General features: G+C 40.8%; 1 protein-coding gene across 2 annotated transcripts in view; it reads left to right on the forward strand.

The window, feature by feature from the left end:
• The window catches only part of galnt14 (UDP-N-acetyl-alpha-D-galactosamine:polypeptide N-acetylgalactosaminyltransferase 14 (GalNAc-T14)), a 202816-nt gene that overhangs the window by 166568 nt on the left and 12812 nt on the right, over positions 1-23436 (forward strand). The window contains exons 10-13 of one of the 2 annotated variants that reach the window (XM_033648965.2): positions 2942-3068; positions 10342-10434; positions 11571-11654; positions 15115-15259. In XM_033648965.2, the coding sequence (XP_033504856.2) occupies positions 2942-3068; positions 10342-10434; positions 11571-11654; positions 15115-15259 (449 nt within the window). The remainder of the gene's footprint in view (positions 1-2941; positions 3069-10341; positions 10435-11570; positions 11655-15114; positions 15260-23436) is intronic. The other variant, XM_033648966.2, reaches the window with a different exon arrangement.

Below are 23436 nucleotides of genomic sequence, written 5' to 3' on the forward strand. Positions count from 1 at the left end.
GTTGTAGGATGATTACATCAGAATTACGTTCTCTGAGCCAGAATTCAAAAGGTTTAAATACATGCTGAGCTGTAATTGATCTTTTTTTTTTTTTGGCTTCAGCAACTTTGATAGCCCAACAGTATGTTTTCCTCATCGTTCTGCCAGAGCTGGTAAAAGTTTAAAAAAAAAAATTGCACTAATCTCACCATGTCACCACACAGTGCATCCAAAAGCAGAAATGTTTTTAATTGATTTTACTAGTTAAAAACGTTGTAAGCTGAGAGACACCAGATACCATGTACACTATGAGTCACTTGTTTTCACTTAAATGAGCTTTAACATTTCTGAGGAATCTATTGGAAGTTATGCTGACTGAAATATAATCACCAAATAAATCCTAATATTAATGTTAATGGTTTACAGTGCAATACAATCCTCTATCACAGTATGTGTAGTTTTAAATCATAGTATAAGCATATATTGTGACACTGTAGATGTTATGAAAAATCAATTGAGAAATTATCAATGGATAAAATTACCATATGGGTTAATTTGCTTTTGGTTAATCTGGTGACTTCAGTATCTAAATAATTTACTTTGACACATCAAAAGAAAAAGATCATTAATTTGGACAAAGTTCCAGTTCAATTAGAGATATTATTTAAGAGAAAGATACCTTGATATAAACAGTATCGCAAACTTGTATTTATTTGACTCAATCAAAGTCTTGTATTCAATTATTTTTGAGGATTTGATTCTGATTATATTTTAACAACCTGCTCATACTTGTACACAAAGCCCTCATAAGCTCAGTGCAGCTGTAAGAAATGCTAATTTTGGTGGTAAGAATTTCTAATTTGTTCATTACAATTTTAGCAACCCTGTCTTCTAAAATTTACATTCATATTTTACATTAGCTAAAAGTCTTGTCAGGAATGTGACTTCTGCAACTACTACACCGCTGACACTATGTTTTTATGCAAGACTCATGTTTTTATAGTTGTTATTAGGCACCACAAAGTTCTTGATTAAGTCCAGGAACAGATCATTGTCTTAAATATTGAAAAATTCGACACAGGTAAGAGGCCAGCTAACATGTAACTAAAGCTGCAATCATTCCCAAGTCTTAAATTCTGTTCTGTGTGCAACATTCAAAGCGTTAATATAGCAGCAAACCACTATGGCTATGTAAAGATATAGTGGAGTAATGGGGTCCAGAGCAGAGAATGAAGTCACACTACATCTGTGTGTGTTGTAATCTGAGTTTGTTTACAAAGTTAGCAGAGTTAGCTGCTAGCCGCCAGCTCAACCACCTCCATGAGAGCTGTGTCAAACCTCAAACGCTCTGAATCTTGCAGAGCTCCTGTAACCAAGTGTTTTAACGTTAGTTTTGGCTTAAACCAAACAAGACATGGGGCACAGACTGTGGACATAAGTTTCTTTTCAACAGTTATGTTTCCTCCAAAACACATTTTACAAAACAAATCAGAATTAAACTGTTATGATCATTTGTAAGAGGGAGGATCAGCTACGATAAGACAGAGCACGAATGGCTTGAGAGCAGCTGAGAAGATAACAAAAAAGGAAGGAATGATTATGCTGGTCAGTTAACTGATAAGAATTGAAAGGTCATTTAATATCAGCCATTAATGTTAGTATTTCAGTAACAGCTGAATAAAGGTGAACTTTTCATTCAGCAGGAAAAAAAGTCTTTAAGCAGTCTGACAGCCATCCAGCAGCAACATCTGGCTCTCCTGCTGCTACCTGCCTGCAGTCATCTGTGTGTGTGTGTGTGTGTGTGTGTGTGTGTGTGGTTGCTCAGTAATAGAGTGTTGGAGTCAGTTTGCTGATTGCTGTACTGCTGCTTTTCTCAGATCAATGAAAGACTGTTAGCCTCCCCCCCCCCCCCCCCCCCCCCTGTCTCTGACGCGCACACACACACACACACACACACACACACACACACACACACACACTCATTTGCTCTCTGTCATGTTTCTGTCAGTCTCACAGGCTCTGTGTCAGTATCTCAGCATCTCACTGACTTCTCTTGTTCTCCTTTGTACTCTCTGGTGTTTCATCTTTACTTCCATCTCTCCTCTTCCTCATCAAACTCAGTCCATGCTCTCATTTTCACTTCCTCCCTCCTGCTCTCTCTCTGTCTCCCTCGCAGTCGCTGTTAAACTTTGTAAAGTTCTCAGCATCTCGTTCTTTGGGGAAACTCTTACTTTGCTCTTTCTCTCCTCTGAGCTCACAGACAGACAGCAGCTCTGTCAATTACACCACACTAACATCTACCACACACACACTCACACACACACAATATGTACAGAATGAGCACAGTGTAAGCAGGTCAGATGAACACACATGCATGTCGACTAATACACATGCATGCATATACAGCAGTAATGCAACACACATATGCGTTCTTGCACAAACACACACACACACAGTATCAGACGAACAAATCAGAGTCCGTCAGCATATCATCAAATATTCAGGGAGGTTTGGCCCACTTAACCGTGATGTGCAGGATAAGAAACTAACGAGGAGACGCAGAACGAAAAAGACAAAGCCTCAAACAAACAATCCCAGTTACACACAGAGGGAGCAGGTAAAGTCACCCAGTTGCCATGATCTTAAATAAGCAAGTTAGTTGAAAAAGGAAGAGCAGAGTGTCACAAAGTAAAGATAGCCCTAAAATACAGACTTAAAAAGATCAGAATAAAAACACAGATATTGTTACATAACAAGGGTTATAGCTACATGCTTGACGTGGTGTCAGAGATGAGTTTTGTTGAGATGTTTGTCATTTTGTTGGACTATAAAAAGAAACAATGATATGTTGCAGGTAAAACACCATTTATATTCACCAGAATGAGACTCGGTAAAAATGTAGAATAAATAACAACATACAGACAATATACAGGTTGAATGTTGGGTGTTTAATTGATTGCAGAGATCTCGTTCCGGGTGTGGCAGTGTGGCGGCAGTTTGGAGATCCTGCCCTGCAGCAGAGTGGGTCACGTCTTCAGGAAGAAACACCCATACGTCTTCCCTGAGGGTAACGCCAACACGTATATTAAGTAAGTCTCTGGATATGTTTTGACTAATTATAATGTCAGAATTTCCATTTTAAGTTCTTTTTTGTTTTGTTTTTGCTATTTTTTACATACGCTGTTAAATGAATCTATATTAGACGTCTGCTTGATTTCTGTCACTTTAAAGCACACAGGAAAGGTCTATACTCCAGCAAAACTTGTAGTACAAAGAACAAGTGTATTAGAGATCAACATGTTTCAGCAGGTGATCTGCATTGTCCCTATACTGCAAGTGTTGCAAGTTTTGACTTCTTGTGACTGTGCACCTTGGAAGTAAGTGAAGTTTGACCAGGAGTGCCTACTTGATTTGAGGTACACATCTGATCAGACCACGTTTGACCAAGTCTGGGTCAGTTGGTGTTTACAGTTCTGAGTTGAATTCATACAGTGCGTGGTGATTACAGAGGAACACCACCTAAATTAAGAATTTGACTATGTTATTTCCATGGTCGAGGAAAGTTCAGTCAATTTAGGTGAACTTGAGCTGCTGTCTCTCAAAGCCAGAAACCAGAGGAAAGTCTCAAACTTCTGATGTCACAGGTTACAAAGTCTGGAGCTGTTTCATAGACAGTAAATGGGAGACGGATTTTGTGGACCCACCAAATGTTTGTTCTCTTTTTTATACTTTAATAAGCTTTCTTCTGTTGTACTGATCTCAGTTCTGACACAGAAACTGTACCCATATTCTCAGTGTCACCCAGACCATCTTTCCCAATCCATTGTTTATGGAGCAGCTCCAGACTTTATACCCTATGACATCACACATTTAAGTTTTAGCACTCTAGGTTTTGGATATGCGACAGAGTTGTTTGTTTACACATTTGGACCATCTTAGCCATAGAAATAACATGTATGGATTTTGTAAATGGGCATAGTTCCCCTTTAAGGACTCTGATCATTGCCTTCTGGTCTAGTTGCTTGCAAGCATAATGCATTCACCTGAGGAAAAAAAAAAGTTCAGCTCTTTTTTCCTGAATTAACACAATTGTTATTTGTTCTCAGAATAATGAGAAAACTTTTAATGGAAGAAAATGCAGCTCTAGTTTTTGAAATAGATCAGAGTCTTTAGGTGTCTTTTAAGTTTTAATAATTTTGTGGATCCTATATTAGCTGACTTAAGTCCTAAATTAACCCCTGATTTACTAACTTTAGAACTAAACTAACAAACTATTGGTCAGACGTGTCTGTCAATATTTAAAAATCACTTGGTGTGCACTCACACACTAACCTACTGACATAAGTCATAATCCCACTAACTGTCCTGCTCACTGATTCAGTTTGACTGATATAATACGCAGGAAACAGACGTGCAGCGTGCACTCTGAGTTGTGTGTCGCAGCCACGGAAAGCTGTTCACATCATTGTTAAAGTGGATTTACAGCTGCCTGGGAGCCTTTGAGCTGCGAGTACAATATTATCCTATTAGCATAAGCTGTATTCTGTTCTCTGCCCCTTTCAAACAGTTCAAACAGAAAGATGTTTACAGGCAGTCCAATAATCCATTAACAGGACTAATGTGCTCAGACTGCATGTGAATTGATCTCATATAAATAGATTAATCATGGCTACAATAAGGATGCTGGTCCTATTCAGATTACAAAATTGAGTGCACTTTCAACATCGCTGTGTGGTGTATTCATCAAAGTGTTTTATAGTAAGGAAGAAGAACAGAAATGGTATGGAATTGGAAGACAATGCTTGTGTCTTCCATGAGGTCACACAAGAAAAAAGACATTCTTTAATATTCAAAGCATGTTTTATAAATTGCTCCTCCTTTGTTGGTGAATATACCCAGAAAAACCAATATCAAGCCGAGGCATGTATTGAAAAGCATCCTGGGAAACACTGTAAATGACAAACTGTAGCAGAAGATGGAGAGAGTGAGTTCACAGAAAACTAAATTACAGCACTTCATCACAAAATAACTCCCGGGATCCACAGAGAGCCACAGACCGACGATTTATCTGGCGTATTATTCCTTTAACAGTTCAGTAATTCCTAAACCTCAGCATGTGAGCAAGGCATTAACACCGCCAGAGGTTGGAAGTTTCATTCCCTTTGTGGCTTAATGGGCGGAGCAAGGCACTAATGCTGCCAGGTTGGAGGGGTTCAGCTCCCAAAATGAGGGCCCCTGCTGCTGAACAGCACTTTGGAGCAAAGCTTCCGCAAACGGCTCATATAAACTTATTGTTTTGTGTCAACCAGCTAATCCACACCAACACTGAGACTTTTCTTTTTTCTTTTTTTTTTTTGGGGCTGTTCAGTTGCTCATTCCGCTCCCTGTTGGCCGTTACCGAGGCAACATCTGTTCTGTGCGAATGATGATGACTTTTATTCGTATCACGATGGCCTGATGTTTGTGATCAGCGCCGATCTCCCAAACAAAGCTGCAGTTGTCTGCTCGCGTGTTGCTCTGCCGGTTAATTAGCTGGAGGCTCGTCGCTGGCAGTCTGGGTTATGAATATGCTAAATAAAAAGAGCTGCTTAATAATTCGATTACAAAGATTATGCTGTTTCCTCCCTCACAGAGGCTTGCTGCTGTGTCCTCGTGTGTGTGTGTATATGTGTGTGTGCAATGAGTGATTTTTTAATTGTAAGCCTGTGTGTGACACGTATTTATGTTTATACGCCCACAAGCATCTCATATCCTTTCTCTCTTCCCCTTTCATTAAACCGCCACAGCCAGCGTGTGTAATGCCTGTAATGGAGGGTTTCTGTCATTTCAATGAGATAGTTCACAGCTCAGAGAAACTCAGCTAATAGCTAATTACTACAGAGACAGAGAGAGAAAAAGAGAATGAGGTGAAAAAGGAGTGAAAAAGAGCGAGAGATAGAGAAATAGTGCCCCGCTGTTTGTGCAGTGTGGGTGAATAAAGCGCACTGAGTTGAACAGATCTGAATCGAATGAGAGATACAGCAGTTGGCAGGATTTACACCAGGTATAAACGTGCAGTCTGTATCTGAATATCCTGTCTGAGCAAGGACAAACACTAGTAAATGGTAGGAGTTGTGATCGAATGCAATCAGATCAGGAAGACCACATCTGAAGAAGGCTGTTGTCCCTGCTCCAGAGCTGTGTGTTTAAAGGCAGCATGTGATGGCTGTTGATGTCTGTTTTTACTTGTTTCCTTCCCTCCTCCCTCCTGCAGCCTCTCCTCCACCTCACTGTGGTTCAGCTGGGTCCAAACTGTTGATGGAGAGGACAGACCTGACTTACATCACATCTCACATCACACATGTATCACTTGTTTCTCAGTTCAGCATTTAAAGCTGAAGCCCTAAACCCCTCACACCAGATGAGCATGGGAATATGCACATGCTTCATAAAGTAACCCAGTGTTTCACATACATTTGTTTATTTAATGTTATGTCATTGTAAAGTTGTGCACAGAGCATTCACTCAGTCTCCCCTTGCCCCGCCCTCTCTTTCTCTGTTCATCAGACTAGAATTGAGACAAGAATCAGCTAGCTAGCCACCCCAGTCTCTTTGCCTCGCTCCCTACCACTGTGGACTGTTTCAGTGGAAGGACAGTGAGTAGCAGCTCTGGAAACAGACCGTCAGTCGGCAGCTGTAGCGGCTCAAATTTGGCCAGCGCACCCCCCACAGGAATGAGTGTAACAGTGGACTGGTGGCCAGCAGCAGCACCAGGTCTAACCTGTGTAACAGCAGCAACAGAACGTTTGGCGATCCAGCAGGGAGTCAGAGTGGTGGGGTCCCTCCGGTCCTGGCTAGATTCAGGTTGCTGCAGCCGCTGACTGGGTGTCTGTCTCCAGAGCTGCTGTCTGCTTTCCTCCCAGCAAGTTGGTCTGTAGTGGCAGGGAGTGAGGCAGAGAACACTGATTCGAAGCTCTAGTTAAAATTAGCTACATAAACATGAACTTGAAGCCGCAGCATTGAGTCTTTGGCTCTGGTTAGCAGAATGTTAAAGTATTAGCAACATATTCTCTCTATCTCTGAACTCCTTCTCCGATGTTGACACGTGTTTCATTTTGTTTATTGTCAGACTCTCTTTTAGATTTTATTTTTGATAAGTCCGTCTTCCTTTTTTGGGTTGCTTTGCTGTGTAGTGGTTGTTACCAATGCTGGTACAGCCACGTTGTCTGCAGGATTCTCTGCCATTGAATCAGGCCTTCACTGAAGGGACGTGCATGCACATCTGCATTTGAATAACAGCTAACAGAACTGCCCTCTCTCTGAAATGACCTGTAATTGGCCAGAGTCTCCTGTCACAGACTAGATTATCTAAAGCCTGAAAACCATGCCAAGAGGAGGTGCAGGAGTCTAGTTTTTTCTCAGACCACTTGAAATACAGCATGCTAAAAGGTTATTATAGGATTGTTGCACAGTGTAACCAGTGTAAGAAAAACTGCCTAACCCAACATCACATATCATCCCTAAACATCGACAGGGAGCGAAAGTTGCTTTTTTTTTTATTTGTGATGAAGCTGTCCTGTTGGTTTTCATACTCTGTTTTCGTACTCATGTGTGATTAATGAATTACCTCAGTGTCCCAAACTGCATTTTATCAAACACATTCACACCTGCGTCATGAAATTATGGCAAAGTTTCCTATGTTTTGTAGGGATGCACCGAAATGAAAATTTGTGGCCGAAGCTGAAGCCGAATAAAATTAAACGCTTGGCCGAATACCGAATACCGTTGTGTAGTTTTTCATTAGTTTTTGCAGATACCACAGCAAAAATGAGGCAGGTGTGCCTTTTGTTATTTATAAAAAGATAAATCACTTTTCTATAACACATCAATGATATTTCAATGGAATAAATTACTTACTGACTTATTCATACTTCAAAACAGCATCAATAAGTGATAAACATAGGGGGGATCAAAATAAAATAAATAAATGAAATAAAAATCAACCAGCCACCCTCCTCCCCTGACAAGTAAAGAACAGTCCCTTCATAAGTAAAGAACAGTCCCTAAAGTGCGGTGAGGTTTGTGGGCCGTTACTGACACAAAGAGAGAAATGTGAACGGCTCGTTTCTCCTCTGACACGTCACATACCTGTGTGCCGCCACGGCTCGGTTGTCCAGGTACTCAGGGCCATCGCAACCGGACAGGCAAACTAGGCAATTGCCTAGGGCCCCGAGCTGGAAGGGGGCCCCCAGAGACGGCTGACATTGGTACTCGTACTCGTACTCGTCGTCGTCCTCCGCTTCCAGGGTCCGGGTCGCGGGGGCAGCAGCCTCAGCAAAGAAGCCCAGACAGTCCTCTCCCCAGCCACTTCCGTCAGCTCTTCCGTGGGAACCCCGAGGCGTTCCCAGGCCAGCCGGGTGATGTAGTCCCTCCAGCGTGTTCTGGGGCGGCCCCGAGGTCTCCTCCCGGTTAGACATGCGTCCGGAAGGCATCCTTACCAGATGCCCGAACTACCTCAACTGGCTCCTCTTGATGTGGAGGAGCAGCGGCTCTGCTCCAAGTCCCTCCCGGATGTCTGAGCTCCTCACCCTATCCCTAAGGCTGAGCCCAGCCACCCTGCGGAGGAAACTCATTTCGGCCGCTTGTACTCGCGATCTCGTTCTTTCGGTCACTACCCAGAGCTCGTGACCATAGGTGAGGGTTGGAACGTAGATCGACCGGTAAATCGAGAGCTTCACTTTCTGGCTAAGCTCCCTCTTCACCACAACGGACCGGTTAAGCGCCTGCATCACTGCTGACGCCGCCCCAATCCGCCTGTCAATCTCCCGCTCCATCCTACCCTCACTCGTGAACAAGATCCCGAGATACTTAAACTCCTCCACCTGAGGAAGGACCTTGGACATTGGTCCATATCAATGACAATATGATGGAACCCCTATAGACACTGCAACAACGACAACACGTTGGAATCCCCCCTAATGGGGCCCCCTACTAGCTGCTGCTTGCGAGTGGCAGTGGAAGAAGGGTGACCAGATGCCCCGCATTCTGCGGGACTGCACAGCATTTCTGTCTCTTTTCACGCGTCATGCAAATTGAGACCATGTCCCGCATGATTGGTTGCCACCCGCGCTAGCATTGTCGGAGTACCGTAGTACTACGGTACCTCACGGTACCACTACTGTGGGATAAGTTCAAAGTCCAATCGCAAGAGGGTGCGTGTCCATGCGCTGTCCAATAACAGCGTGCGCTGGCCACCTGGCACTCAATATGCTGCTTTCATGACTGCCCAGAAATACCTGAACAGCCGAGCCGTGGCGGCACACAGGTATGTGTTGTGTCAGAGGAGAAACGAGCCGTTCACATTTCTCTCTTTGTGGCAGGTAATGGCCCACAAACCTCACCGCACTTTAGGGACTGTTCTTTACTTGTCAGGGGAGGAGGGTGGCTGGTTGATTTTTATTTTATTTATTTATTTTATTTTGATCCCCCCTATGTTAATCACTTATTGATGCTGTTTTTGAAGTATGAATAAGTCAATAAGTAATTTATTCCACTGAAATATCATTGATGTATTATAGAAAAGTGATTTATCTTTTTATAAATGACAAAAGGCACATCTGCCTAACTTTTGCTGTGGTATCGTTATACTACTCAGAACTGTGATACTTTCACTGGTATCATACCGTGGGTCCCAATTTTGGTACCGTGACAAGTCTCTGATGACTAAACTTTGCGCTGGGGCGGGTATCCCACATTGTCCCTCACAAACCTACTCCTTGTCCCACATTTGGTTTATTGGGACCTAGTCACCCTAGAGGTGGGGTGGGGGGGCCCTCCAAGGTGCCTCTTGCCTGGGGCCCCCAGAGTGTCTTGAAACAGCCATACAGGTACTACTGGGTAGTCATGACGCCAAGAAGAGGACATTATTGGAGCCGGACTTCTCCGTCACCAGTAAGTCTTATCTTGCGCTGCTGTATTGCTGCTGCTGGTTGAAATCTGTACTTGTACAGCGTGCTGAATGATTTATTTTGCTCGCACAAAACTATTTTTAGTTGCAAATGCGAGTGCGGTGACGGACGGAGTAAAATATCGCCACACTGCCGACATTTTACTCCGTCCGTCACCGCACGCTGTTTGATTGCATTATCAAAACACGGCGCTATTATTCAGCCTTGCTTTTCACTTCTTCCACCGAATACCGAATGTGTGTTTTTTTGCAATATTCGGCTGAATATATTCGGTTACCGAATATTCGGTGCATCCCTAATGTTGCCACCAGCATGAATGAGTTTCAGTCCAAATATGACACGAGGTGGAAATACTGTAGCACGAAATTAGATTGCGAGGTACCACGGTCCTAACTCTACATGCGTGTGGTTACAGGAACACACGTCGCACAGCTGAGGTGTGGATGGACGACTTTCGTCTCTTTTACTACTCTGCTCGGCCTGCAGCGCGAGGGAAATCCTACGGAGAGTAAGAACACACACAATAGACACACACTTGATATTCAGACCGGTGACTGGCCTGATTCCAGACCTCTCTGCCCATCTTAATCAGGACTGGTGTTGTTCTTGTTAAAGGCTGACTGTCCAGTTGGAAAAACACGTGCCAGTCTGCGCTTTGTAGGTAATGTTGGTGGCGATGTTTTTGATTGATTGCCAAATTGCCATGTCTAGTGCTTTAAGGTGCATACCATTTAACTGCAACAGTCCCACTTTGTTTCTGGCTGGGTTCCTTTGTTGTCCTCATTTATGTTCTTTGTTTGTTGTTTGTAATGAAAGAAACAGACTTTAATAAATTGCCTTTTTCATCTGAAACAAGGGTGGATTGGCACGGCTATACAGATTGTTGCAACTTGCTGAAGGTGACAGAAATATAAACTCCTAAAAGGAGTTAAGTGCTCCTAACAGCTTCTGTAGCTGTACTCCATCACAATGATGCAAAAATCCTGTGACTCAAATAGGGCCATAAAGTAGCTCTGTATATTGATTTGCAACAGTGTTCACAATGGACTAATACAACCAGAGATACTAACAGGAGTGAATAGGGAGCCATAATTCAATCCCTGAACATTTACTCTAACGTTAAAGAGTAACTTAAATGCCCCTGAAAATTATGTTTTTGCTGATGTCCAGTTTAAGTTTAACTGAAACATTGCTTTTATTTTGTTACTCTTTAAACAGAAAGTCTTAAAAAAATAAATAAATGATTTACCTCGGTTCAGTGTTTTGTCCCCAAATGGGAGGAAAGTCCCCACAATGTGATTTAATACAAGACTCATGCAAACACAGCAGGAATAGACATTAAAGCCCACAGCAGTGCTTAAATGTCAGTGTTTATCTATCAGACACAGGTAAACATTGACATTTAAACACAGCTGTAAGGTTTTACCTGCCTTTTCACATCACACACTCCATTATTTGTCCTGGCTGTACGTTCGTTTTTCCCTATCTAAGACAATTTTCTTCCGTCTTTGGATACTTCTCCAGGTCTGAGTATTAGTGAAAAGGCTTCTGTCTATCTGATTGACTGACTATCTGGCTGCTTTTCTCTTTATCTGACTGTCTGCGTTTGTGTGTTTGTGTGTGTATTTGTGTGTGTGTCACCAGCATCCGAGGCAGAGTGGAACTCCGCAAGAAGCTCAAGTGCAAATCCTTTAAGTGGTACTTGGACAACGTCTATCCAGAGCTAAAGTAAGAGAGTGTGAGTGTGAGTGTGAGTGTGTGTGTGTGTGTGTGTCTGTGTCTGTGTCTGTGTGTGTGTGTGTGTGTGTGTGTGTGTGTGTGTGTGTGTGTCTGTCTCTGTGTCTGTGTCTCTGTGTCTGTGTGTGTTTGTGTGTGTCTTATCTGTCCAGGGAATGCTTCTGCTGAGCACGCAACAGAGAGAGAGGAGAAATTTCAAGACTGACACCAAATCTGGCTTTATTATTGTCCGGAGTGTTTTAAAGATAAGATCATTTTTATTACTTTTTTTGGTGTTTGTGTCTGTTTGTTTTCTAACTTTTAAAGGGGAATGCCACTGACTTTACACATCAGGTCAGTGTATTCATGATCGGGACTACTACTCAGCCTGTGAAAACAGTTATATGTATGATGTCTTCTGGCTCTGGAAGAGCTATGTCATGTCTGCAAAACCAGCGTAATGAACTGGTGTTCAAAAGATGTGACACAGTCAAGTTTTGCAAAGTTTCTATAAGTCTATATTCTGTTTTTAATCTGTCTCTTGGGTTTTGGCTCTGTCCTCCAGTTTTATGCCCCCAACGTCAGGGACCTCAAAAGAAAACTAGCTATAATAAATGATAGGCCATAGTCCTGCAAAGGTCTGCTTATCAACACCTGCTCACAGACTGGAACTGTGATGTGCAGTACCACATCTGCCACCTGCACATATGACCAATTAGTCCTGCAACCTGATCTGCTGACACAAGATCCACAGCGCAACCTGAAACAGCAGTTCCTATAGCCTAATACCCATGAGCTGTTCAAAAAATTCTGACATTTCATACATGTGAAACTAAAGTAATAGATTTTAAAACAAAGGTAATTCAGGAAATACAGTTAATATTAGGACTGTCAAATTATATTTTTGTGAAATTGCAATTTATCACAGAATTTGGATGGTTTATCTCAATTATTCACATTTTTGTCATGTTTAAAATTCTGTTATTTTACATTTCATAACAGTTTTGAAGTTTATATTAACAAGGTAAAGAAATTCTTACTAGTGTGTCTTGATTGGGAATTAAATTAATGCAAGGTTTGATGCTTTTAAATAAAGTTGGGAACCAGTCAGAGTCACGCCTGACAAATAATTATAAAATAGAAAATACCTCTGTCTAACCATAGGCCAAAAAACAATAAAGCACACAGCAAATGGTGAAATACATCTCCGAAAACAGGCAAAGCACAAACAAATAGACCACAGCTCAGTTCAGTTCAAAAGGTGTATTCAATCAGTAAACAAACAAAGCAATCTTGAAAAATCGCCCACAATCCAGTTTTTAACCACCAAAATACAACTCAGAAGTCCAGTCCACAAAGCAAATCAGGAACTCAAAACACAAAATAGCATCTATATTCACAATTCAACAACAGGAAATGATTTACAAGATATACAGCTGGTTCTCACAGTACCGCTGACCAGTCAGTATATCAGTTAGTCGGTCCTGTTTGCATTATCGGACTTAACTCTTTCAAGACTGCAACTCCTAGAGAAACTCACTTTCCATGAGCGCACTCAACAACATGGACTTACATCGCACTCTGATGCCGAGGGTAAAGCTGGCGTACTTAATTGACCAACAGCAGTGGCGGCCCTGCAACACACATAGCCTTTTCTTTGCAGGTACATTTTATTTTTGACTTGTCAACTGAACTGTCAAGTTTTTGAAGTGGAATGAGCCATTAAAAAAGCACAATGGTTTTATTTCCCATCACTGTAGCAGCAGGAAGCAGAGAGCCACTGTGGCTGCTTGATTAGGGTACAAAAAAAGCAGCACACGATAAATGCAATTTAAAAAAACCCAACACATTATGATTTGACCTTCATCACGATTAACGTGTAAATGCTGACAGCCCTACTTGACAGTTTACTCTCATAATATTAAGCAGTGCATCTCCTCAGGTTACATGCCTGTTAGTAACGCACCTGATTGAAGTGGTTGTCATGTTCCAGCTGGTGCAGTCAGAGGGTTAAAACTTTATAACTTAACTTAAATTATTATTATTAGTATTAAGACAAAATACCACCCACGAATCAACCTGTTTTGCGGGTCATCCATTGGGTACTAAACCCTGAAATAGGACTCTGTCATAGGCAACAAAACAAGTGGTGCAGAGGGGAACCAAGAGCTTTGATTTCAAACCTTGTTTAGTTAATTTGCAGATTTCATGATGTGGTCAAAACGTATTTTGTCTGGCAAAATATACTCACACTTTAAGGCGAAAAGCACACAGGAAGGGAAGAGTGTGGGAATGGTTGTAAATTTGACTTTTTTTTTTCAAACACTGCACATCTGCACAATGCTTTGTGTTGTCCGCAAATGTAGCGCACAATGCATGCAATGTTTTGTTTGTCGAAATTCATCCACAGTGAGTGTTCACCAACCTTTAACCACAAACACACACACACTCAGTCCATGTTTGTCTTTTTGAGCACCTCGTTGAGTGTCTTAAATCTCTCCCTCTGTCCTGATTGGCTGAGCTCCCAAGGGCCCTGGTTCTTTAGACTGACTTGCCCTGTCTGCACACACACACACACACACACACACACACACACACACACGCACACACACATACCGGACACTCTCTCACACATAAACACACAGTTACACTTAATAACATCACAAGCCTTGGTGCGATGACTCTTTTATACACAAACACTACACACATTTACTGCTTACATGCACACAAACATGCTAATACAAATCTTAAGACACATAAGCACTCTCATTTAAACACTGTCTCTCATTTTCTTTCAAACACACTTCAATACACACACACTCACACACACTTAAATACCCATTTATCCACTGGAGGCTGGTGTTAATCCCCCAGAATGGAATTAACAGGCTTGCTCTCAGGGGAGGACAGACCTGACCCTTAAAACGCAGAATAACCTTTAACGGGTTATTAAAACAGAGAGAGATAGCAGATTGAATTAATGCTACAGGGCTTAAGCCCGAGTTTATAGCATGGCCGAGAATTTAACAAGAAAGACTGAGAAAGTTTATCAAAGTGGAAGATTGGGAAGAAACTTTCCAAAGTAATGAGTTTAGAGAATCGTGGCCTTCAGCGGATTTGTTAAAGGTGCAGCGCATCATTCTTGAAAACGCTGATAAATCACTGTCAAATTAACTGTGATATCTTGATGTAGTTAATGAGACCATGGTGGAGATGATTGGGGTCCTCTGTCTCATTTCAGCGAGGCTGTTAGTGTATCTTAAAATTAAGACGATATATCCTCTAAATCCTGTTGCTTCCACTTTAGATGAATGTGGTTTTGGAGATTAAAGGGTCATTTCAAATCACATTTTCTCTCTTACCTCTAGTGGTGTCTATGCAGTTTTGGTTTTATTTAAGGTTTGCAATATCTGTCTCTCCAATACCATCAACCCTTGGCTGTATGAATTCTATGTTGTCCTTCCTCCATCAGGGTCCCAGACGACTCTGACTCTCAGTCTGGGGTAATCAAACAGCGGCAGAACTGTCTGGAGTCTCGCAGGGTGGATGGCCAGGAGCTGCCAGTCCTTACACTGGCTCCCTGCATAGGAAAGGAGGGGGTCCCTGCCCCCAACCAGGTGGGTCAACTCAGAGTTAGAAAGACAATTAAGTGTTGTAGCTCTCCTCACTACAAACCAGTGGGAGACAGATAAATCTGGGATATATTGAAGACATATAGGGTGAAGACATCTAAAGACATGATAAAAAGAAATGTCCCTCATTTTATATATTATTAACTATTATGGACATAGAAAATTCACTTTTGGAGGAAGCAAAGGTGGGTAGTTTTTGCAACAAGTACTTTTCATGTTTTGAAACTGTACTTTACTCTTTTTTTTTTTTTTAAGATATTTTTTAGGGCATTTTTTGCCTTTAATTGATAGGATAGTGAAGTGTGAAATGGGTAGAGAGAGAGAGGGAGAGACATGCAGCAAAGGGCCACAGGCTGGAGTTGAACCCGGGCCGCTGCGGCAATAGCCTTGTACATGGGGCGCCTGCTCTACCATTAAGCCACTGACGCCCCCTGTACTTTACTCTTTACTCAAGCATATTTTTAAACCTGTAAAATACTTTTTACTTCACTACATTTACTATTGATACCTTGTATCAACTAGTCTGCTCCAAAAGATGAGATCTGGGGAGGGGGGACACCTCGAATGCAGCTTTCAAGTTCCCAGCTGCCTGAAACATCCGGCATGTTCACAACATTTCTGACTTCAGTGACTCCTAAATGTTATTTTTTGCTAACACAACATATGCAGTTAGAATTGCATGAAAGATTTGACACATAAGAGCTTCTACCTGCCTCTGCCTGTAATGAGAAGTAGGAAGTGTGAATGTGTAGTCGTGGGTTCCTGGAAAAAAACAACAACATATCTATTAAGATGGATGAGGCAATATTACTCACCTCAGCTCACCTCTCCTCTCTCCGTCTTTCTCTCTCTCTCTCATTGGTCATTAGCAGGTGTAAACAAGACTCCTGTAAGAGAGAGTCGTCAGACTATAACATAATATGGTTACAGCAGAAGGCGTGTGTGTTTGTGTGTGTGAGATGTGATACAGGTTCCCTCTTAGACAGCAGGAAGTGATATTAATACTCCAGTATGGATGCAAAGAGACAGAAGATCAAATCAGAATTATGAATAGTCTTTATTAAAGAAAGATTAATTCAGGATCCTTTCTCTGAATATTGACTCATGGATGAGGTTAAAATTAATGCTCAGGAGATGCTCAAATAACTACAACCACCTTGACTCCAGGCATGATTGAAACCACACCCTGAGACTTGTGAAGAGTGTTTCCCCTTAAACAAAGACTATATTAATTAAGATCAAATAGAAAATAAGATGTAATAATCAAAGTTACATTCTCCAGCACTCCACAGAGGTCATAATGTTTACATACAGTAACACAGCAAAAATGTGAATACGTCTAATAGAAAATAAGAAGTCACTGGTGCAATGTATTTTTAGGATATAAATGATATTGTAGTTCTCAGTAAGTGTAAGATAATACTGCATGAAGATAAGTAACTAAGGATTTACTGTTAAAATATAATTTTTTCTAACTTGAAGTGGCTGTAATTTTGTGCCACAGGAAGATGTTCAAATATTAAAAACAGTACAATTAAACTATACATTTTGAAAGACTTCAAGAACGTTTTTGCACCCAATTATATACCTGAAGTATTTATTATTAAGTTTGTGTTCCACAAACACAGTTCCACCGCAGGCTGGCGGTCCCCTCTGCGATAGGTAAACATCCTCCGGCTGGTCTAGTCTCCTCTTAGCTATAAAAGATAAATATTAGTAAATATATTTTCATTTATTTTATGAAAAGAAAGCTTTACTGAAAATGTATTGTTTTTTCAAAAAGACCCAAAAAAGTGGTTGGTGTGGAACAATAGTCCACTGTTGGTAATACAGGAATGTGTGTGTGTAAGGGTGTGTGTGTGTGTGTGTGTGTGTGCGTGCTTGTGTCCGTGCATGTGTGTGTGCATCCTGCCTTCTCGCAGCCATAATTAATACCCGTAGGATTCTCATTATTCTGTGTTTAGAGTGAGTGTGGAGGCTGTGATCCGCTCTAACAAGCTGCCTCGCAGAGAGCGAACATGTCAGCAACTGAAATGCCTGAAGGCTGGAGAGGCTGGCCTCTGGCTGGGAGGTTGCGGGTTCAAATCCCTGAACTGACAGTGAGAACCACCGAGATGTGTGTGTGCGTGTGGTGGGAATGTTTTTCAACATAAAGAATTAAATTAATTTTTCTCTTCGGTTGGTTTTTGCCTTGAAAAGTGAGTTTTCCTCCCCTGGTGTTTGCAAATATCCTTAGCCAATCTAATTAAAAGAAGAAATCCACATTAAAAGATTTATTTATTTTTTTTACATCCTTAGTGTCTTACAATTTTGGCCATCATTACTATCAAGGTATAATTATAATCATCAAGTTAATTGCTGATCACTGGCAACAAAACTGAGACACAGTCTGACCGGACAGCAACATGTGCTGTCAAATACATACTGTAAAATTACCTATTTTCATTTTTGGGCCTCTTGCGGCTGTGCTAATATCGACCATTCTATCCCTGAAGCAAAAGTGACAGTAGCATGTTGCAGGGGTTTTTGGGGTGTACACAGTGTTTGACTTTTACACTTGAGGCAGATGTATGCATCACGTCTACTACCTACAGTCAGTGCTAGTTCTTTTAACCATTCCCACAGTCTTACATGAAGTTAGCCCAAGTAGTTTTAGTTGATTAAACTGAACCAAAACTTAACCATGGAGGCGACAGTTCAGAAAACGCGCCTGAGTCATTTTTGGATTCCTTAAATGAATCATTTTGAAATTAATTTACAGTGTTTTTGAGTGAACAGGATGTTTAGATATGAAGACTAATCTGAACTTTTATATGTTCATACAGGTGGCAAACAAAATCCCAGTCCATTTAAGAGGAAAGTAGTTTTAGAGTCAAACTGGTAATTAATGTAATTGGATCAACAGGGTTTGTTAATCTGTGAAGGATGCATTTTTGTAATGGGAATTTGGGTAATTACCTGTTGGATTTTTCAAGAATTAAATGTTAATTATAGTTTAAGATGTTGAATTTTTATACTGCTGTGTTAAACTATTAAGTGACATGTCAACAATGCTTAGATTTTCCTGCCAGCCTTGACATCAAAAGTAGGACCAAACTAAAAAAAAAAAAAAATTTCTCGACATTATTGTGTTGTCCTGGACAATTAATGTGTGACATGTATTTCCCCATAAACACATGTATCTGTGGTTATAGTAAAAAAAAATATCACAAACTATCTAGCCATATTGGCCATGTTTCCCAGATCGATCTTAGCGCTAAGAGCTTCTCAAGAGCGCTCTTAAGCCTCCCGTGAAAGAAAAACATGTTTCCCAGATTGCTGTTAACTGGGAAACGCGGCCATTATCTTTTCTGGTTATCAACTTTTTTTGTTGTTTTTTGTCTTTCACCTTGTCAGTAAAGGAAACCCAGGCACAGATGTTTGGTTGACTGGCATTGTGCATCCCTGGTATTGACATCTCCATATATATTATAGCTAATAAAGATTGTAGTCATTCATTCTGGGAGAAAAAGTGCTACCATTTTTGTTGCTGCTGTCAGACCAACAAAAAGCTTCTAGTGAAATTGGAGACCTAAAGAGGAGGTATCCTTCATTAAGAGCAGCTTTGGAAAATATGGTTCTTCAGTATCAAGTAGGTCAGATGAGGCTGTAGATAACATTTCTAGAAATGTACTACCCCTAGGCAATGCCAGGACATGTGCTTGTGTCGCCATTACGGCAGAGCTCCCATTTAAGAGAGGATATGAGCTTCATCATGGAGCCTCTCAGGAGAAAGATGCATCCTATACAGAAATTTGAAGTGTATCAGTTTGTTGTTGGGATTTTTTTGAGAATCATATAAATTCTTCCAGACTATTAACCAGCAAATGTTATCCACAGACGAGCCAAGATCACGACACCAGGTCTGATGAATAGCCAGAGGTTTGCAGACAGAAATAAAGCGTTAATGTATCTTAGATAATAAGCCTCTGGTTCCATCTCCTACGTCTAGCAAAGGATGAAGTGTGTGAGTGGTTAAAGCTACACTCCACAGGACCCCCTGAGCTCGCATTGCTTACCTGAACTAAAGGTTAAAGAAGAATGAGCTTCTCAGGGCATTATACACAGCACATAAATCCTAAACCATATTAATCTAAACCACTGAGTTGGAGGTGAAAGCTCAAGATAACAAGTTACAAGTTTTTAAAAGTAGTAAAAACAGCAAAATATACTTTATAGCTTCATAGAGACCATATTGATCCTATGGAGACATTTCTAGCAGGTACAATCAAGTCTAGAAGCAGAGCATTTATATGTGATCCAACACATTCACTGTAAACATAAAGATTTTGGTTTCAGTCCCTCAGAAACAAGACAGAATTTCTTTAAAGCCGCCACATTGCTGCAGCATGTACATACAGGGAGAAATCAATAGCAGAGAAGCAGAGAGACCAATTTGTAAACCCATACCAGCAGAAAACAGACCAGAATGCTTGTAATGTCAGTCATCTAGGATTCAGATATATTCTACTGTTCCATTACAAGTTTCTGCAAGTTTCACAAAATGTAAGAGCGTCAGCTGTGTATAGCAGAGATGAAGGAGTAGGAGAGTGACGGGCATGAAATGCGACCCACTGAGCCACAAAAACATCATCCTGAACACAATTTGGCCCAAATGTAATGAGTGCGAAAGCATGACGCTGTATCGTTTCTACTGCTGGCTGTGAACATGAATACGAGGCAGCTCAGTCAGCTTTGTCCAAAAGAGAAGAAAAAAACGCTTACATTCACATCTCTGTAGACGGGGCCGCAGGTGTCAACATTATTTTCAGCACAAGTGCACTTTGTTTTAACCTTTATTCAACCGGGGAACATTTCTGCTGAGCACACAGGCTTCGGTTCAGCACTGACCTGCTTAAACCACTGAGCATTGTTACCTACAAACCAACAACTCTGATTACACTAAGTGATCGGCGGAAAAAAAAGCCTAATTCCTCTTAAAGCTTTGTTCATATCGTGTTTTCACTTAACACTTTCACTGCCTCTCATCAGTCCGCTACATTTGGTCGTGTTTTTTAGTTTAGAAATACAATACTGCGGCTCGATATGTCTGAATAAGATAACAAAAGGCTTCTTTTTTTCTTTTTTAAATATTACAGCAGCACAAGAGGGGAGATAGGAAGTAGGAGCAGGATACAGATACATGGAAAAAATATACAAAAAGATTTTTAAAAAATGAGATAAAAAGCCACTATGCAAAACCAACAGTGCAATTAAGTGTTTATCACGCACATAACAATATCTCTTTACATAAAGATATAAGTTAATATGGTTATATTAACATACAGTTAATGATATATTTTGTAGAACATGTGTATACAATGCATATAATAGAAAGAAAATAGAAACAATATAATAATATATTGATTTGACTATATGAGATGTGAATATATTAAGATAATATTATATAGTATGCAGCAAGAAAGGTGCTTTTATGGTGTGGTGTGCACTAAAGATGATGAATAAAATTAATAATAACATAGACAAATTTAAAGTTTAAAAAGGAACCAAACAAAGACATTCACGTTAGCGAATATTTTAACGTAACAAACTGATTATGTTCCCTAAAATGTGTTCACATGACAGCCTCAGTAGCGAGGTTGCTCCCCAGGAGGCTCCAGCAGAGAAGATATATTGAGCTACAGCACCAATTAACCTCTAATGTCATTCTCTTTGCTGCAGTTCAATAAATCAATCATACGGTGAAATAAACCCTGCAGCGACGAGTTATTCAGGATAAAACTCCATCAATCATAGAGCTGCTTTAAAAGGTCCTCCCACTGTCACTGTCACTGTCCCTTCACCAACCAACCCTCACACTCCATTACTTCATATGAGCAGCCTTATAGTAGTGTAATTATGGTCATAACTTGTAAAGATGCACTGATATGTCCCTCGAAATGCAGGATGAAACACCAGGAATGTAATAATTGTTGATTATCTCCTCATAAGAGATCACTCATCATTATACACTGAAATGAGTTGATTAAATTAACAGTTGCTATTTTGATAATGGATTAGTCTATTAAGTTGTTTATCAAGTGAACAAGCCAAACAGTTTTCTGGTGACGCCGAGTGGTGAAGGAGGTATTCAGATTCTTTACTCAATTCATTCATTATCCATGTCCGCTTGTTCTAATCAGGGTTGCAGGGGTGCTGGAGCCTTTTCCAGCTGACACTGGGCAAGAGACGAGGTACACCCTGGATAGGTCGCCATACTTTAACAGGGCTGACACATACTCACACTCACACACACTCATTGTATTTCCTTCTTTATCAATCTGTGCCTTGTTTATCGTCCACAGAACGAGGTTGCACACTGACATTTTCAGAACAAATATAACAGGCTGCAGTGAGAGTCTCTCTCCATGGGATATTTAAAGATAGTAGGTTTGTGCATTTAGTCCGCAGGAATGACGCACCGTATGTATAACTATCCATGGTATGAACAGTGGTTACACAAGCTTTAAAACCAGCCACAACTCAGCCCTGAGCAGAGTGACCGTCTGCTGTTGACCAGTCAATGGACTGCAGTGTTCACAGCTCCACCTTTTAGTACCAGATCTGTGTGCTAGGTACCCCAACAGAGGGGCGACCAAAAGTGTGGACGGTACGGAACAGTTCCATTGGTACCATCCATAACTTTTTACAGTGGAAATGCAAAAAAGCATACTGAACTGTACCGTACCGTGCTGCTTGGTGAAAACAAGGCTATAGACAAACAACCATACATGCTCATATTCAGACCTACGGGCAATTTAGAGTCACTAATTAATGTAACCTGCATGTCTTTGGACTGTGGGAGGAAGCTGGAGACCTCGGAGAAAACCCACGCTGACACGAGGAGAATGTGCAAACTCCACACAGAAGGGCCCCAGCTGGCCAGCCTTTACTCAAGCGAAGTAAAAATAACAATACTGTAATGATGTGAAAATAGTCCAATACAAATCCTGCACTGATAATGTTACTCAACTCAAAGTGCTGGACTATTATGAGCAAAATGTTCTAAAAGTGTCAAAGTAAAAGTGCTCATAATTAAGAGTAATGGTCCAGAGTGTTGCTGTATATTGCTGTGTATGCAGTTAGCTATAAATCTATAACATTGCATTATATTATACAAACTCCTTACTTAAAATGAAGTATCTGAAGCTGTCAAGTAAATGGCAATGGAATTCAAAAAAAAAAAAAAAAAGGACGGCAATTTCCTCTGAAGTGAGGGACCTGAAATTAGTGCTTACATGAGTAAATGTACTTTGTCACATTCCACTACTTGTGACAACTTCTTAAATATGACATTGCTGCTTTTATGTGTTTCACATTATCATGTATTTCATATGTTTGGCTCCCAGTCAGACAAAATAACAACAAACAAAGAATAATCATTAGTCATCATGAGCAATATTAATCATGAATAATGTAATAATACTGACTATTGAAGTCTAACCTCGTAACAGTTACATGGCAATAATGAAAACACTTAACGGGCCATTATTAAAACATCACTTAAGATATGTGGCACCCCTTTACGAAGAAACACCAGTGTGTGCATGTGTGTGTTCTAGATGTGTCAAGATGTGGTTCACTTTGGTTTGACCTTTATACTGTCTGTCCCCTGAGGTTGTGGAAAGCCCTTAAAACACACAGACACACAAACACTGGACAGGTTGAATTTACCATCTTGCTAGCTACTATAATAACCCTGACCTAGTTACATGTTGTGTGTATGTGTGTGCGTGCATGCGTGTGCTTATGTCTGTGTCTTTGTTTCTCCTCCCAGCCCTTATTTTCTTTCCCAACACGTTTTCTCCTACATGATTATTAATACATCAGGCCTCTGTTCCTTTAAACCTTGACCTCCTTAGTATGTGTTGCCTGTAACTGTGTGTGTGCATGTGTGTGTGTGTGTGTGTGTGTGTGTGTGTGTGTGTGTGTGTCTGTGTACATGTGCATGAAAGAGAGACAGAGAGAGATGTCAGACTGTCAGGGTGGTTATGAATACACATAAGTGCTGCTGCTACCACGACACTGTGCCTGTGTATGTTTGAACATTTGAGGTTGCATCTCTACATGTATTGTATTTTCTACACTGTCATAGGCTAAGATATTATAGCATACTGTAACTT

This window comes from Epinephelus lanceolatus, chromosome 13 (genome assembly GCF_041903045.1).
Source record: "Epinephelus lanceolatus isolate andai-2023 chromosome 13, ASM4190304v1, whole genome shotgun sequence".
Taxonomy (NCBI): Eukaryota; Metazoa; Chordata; class Actinopteri; order Perciformes; family Serranidae; genus Epinephelus; species Epinephelus lanceolatus.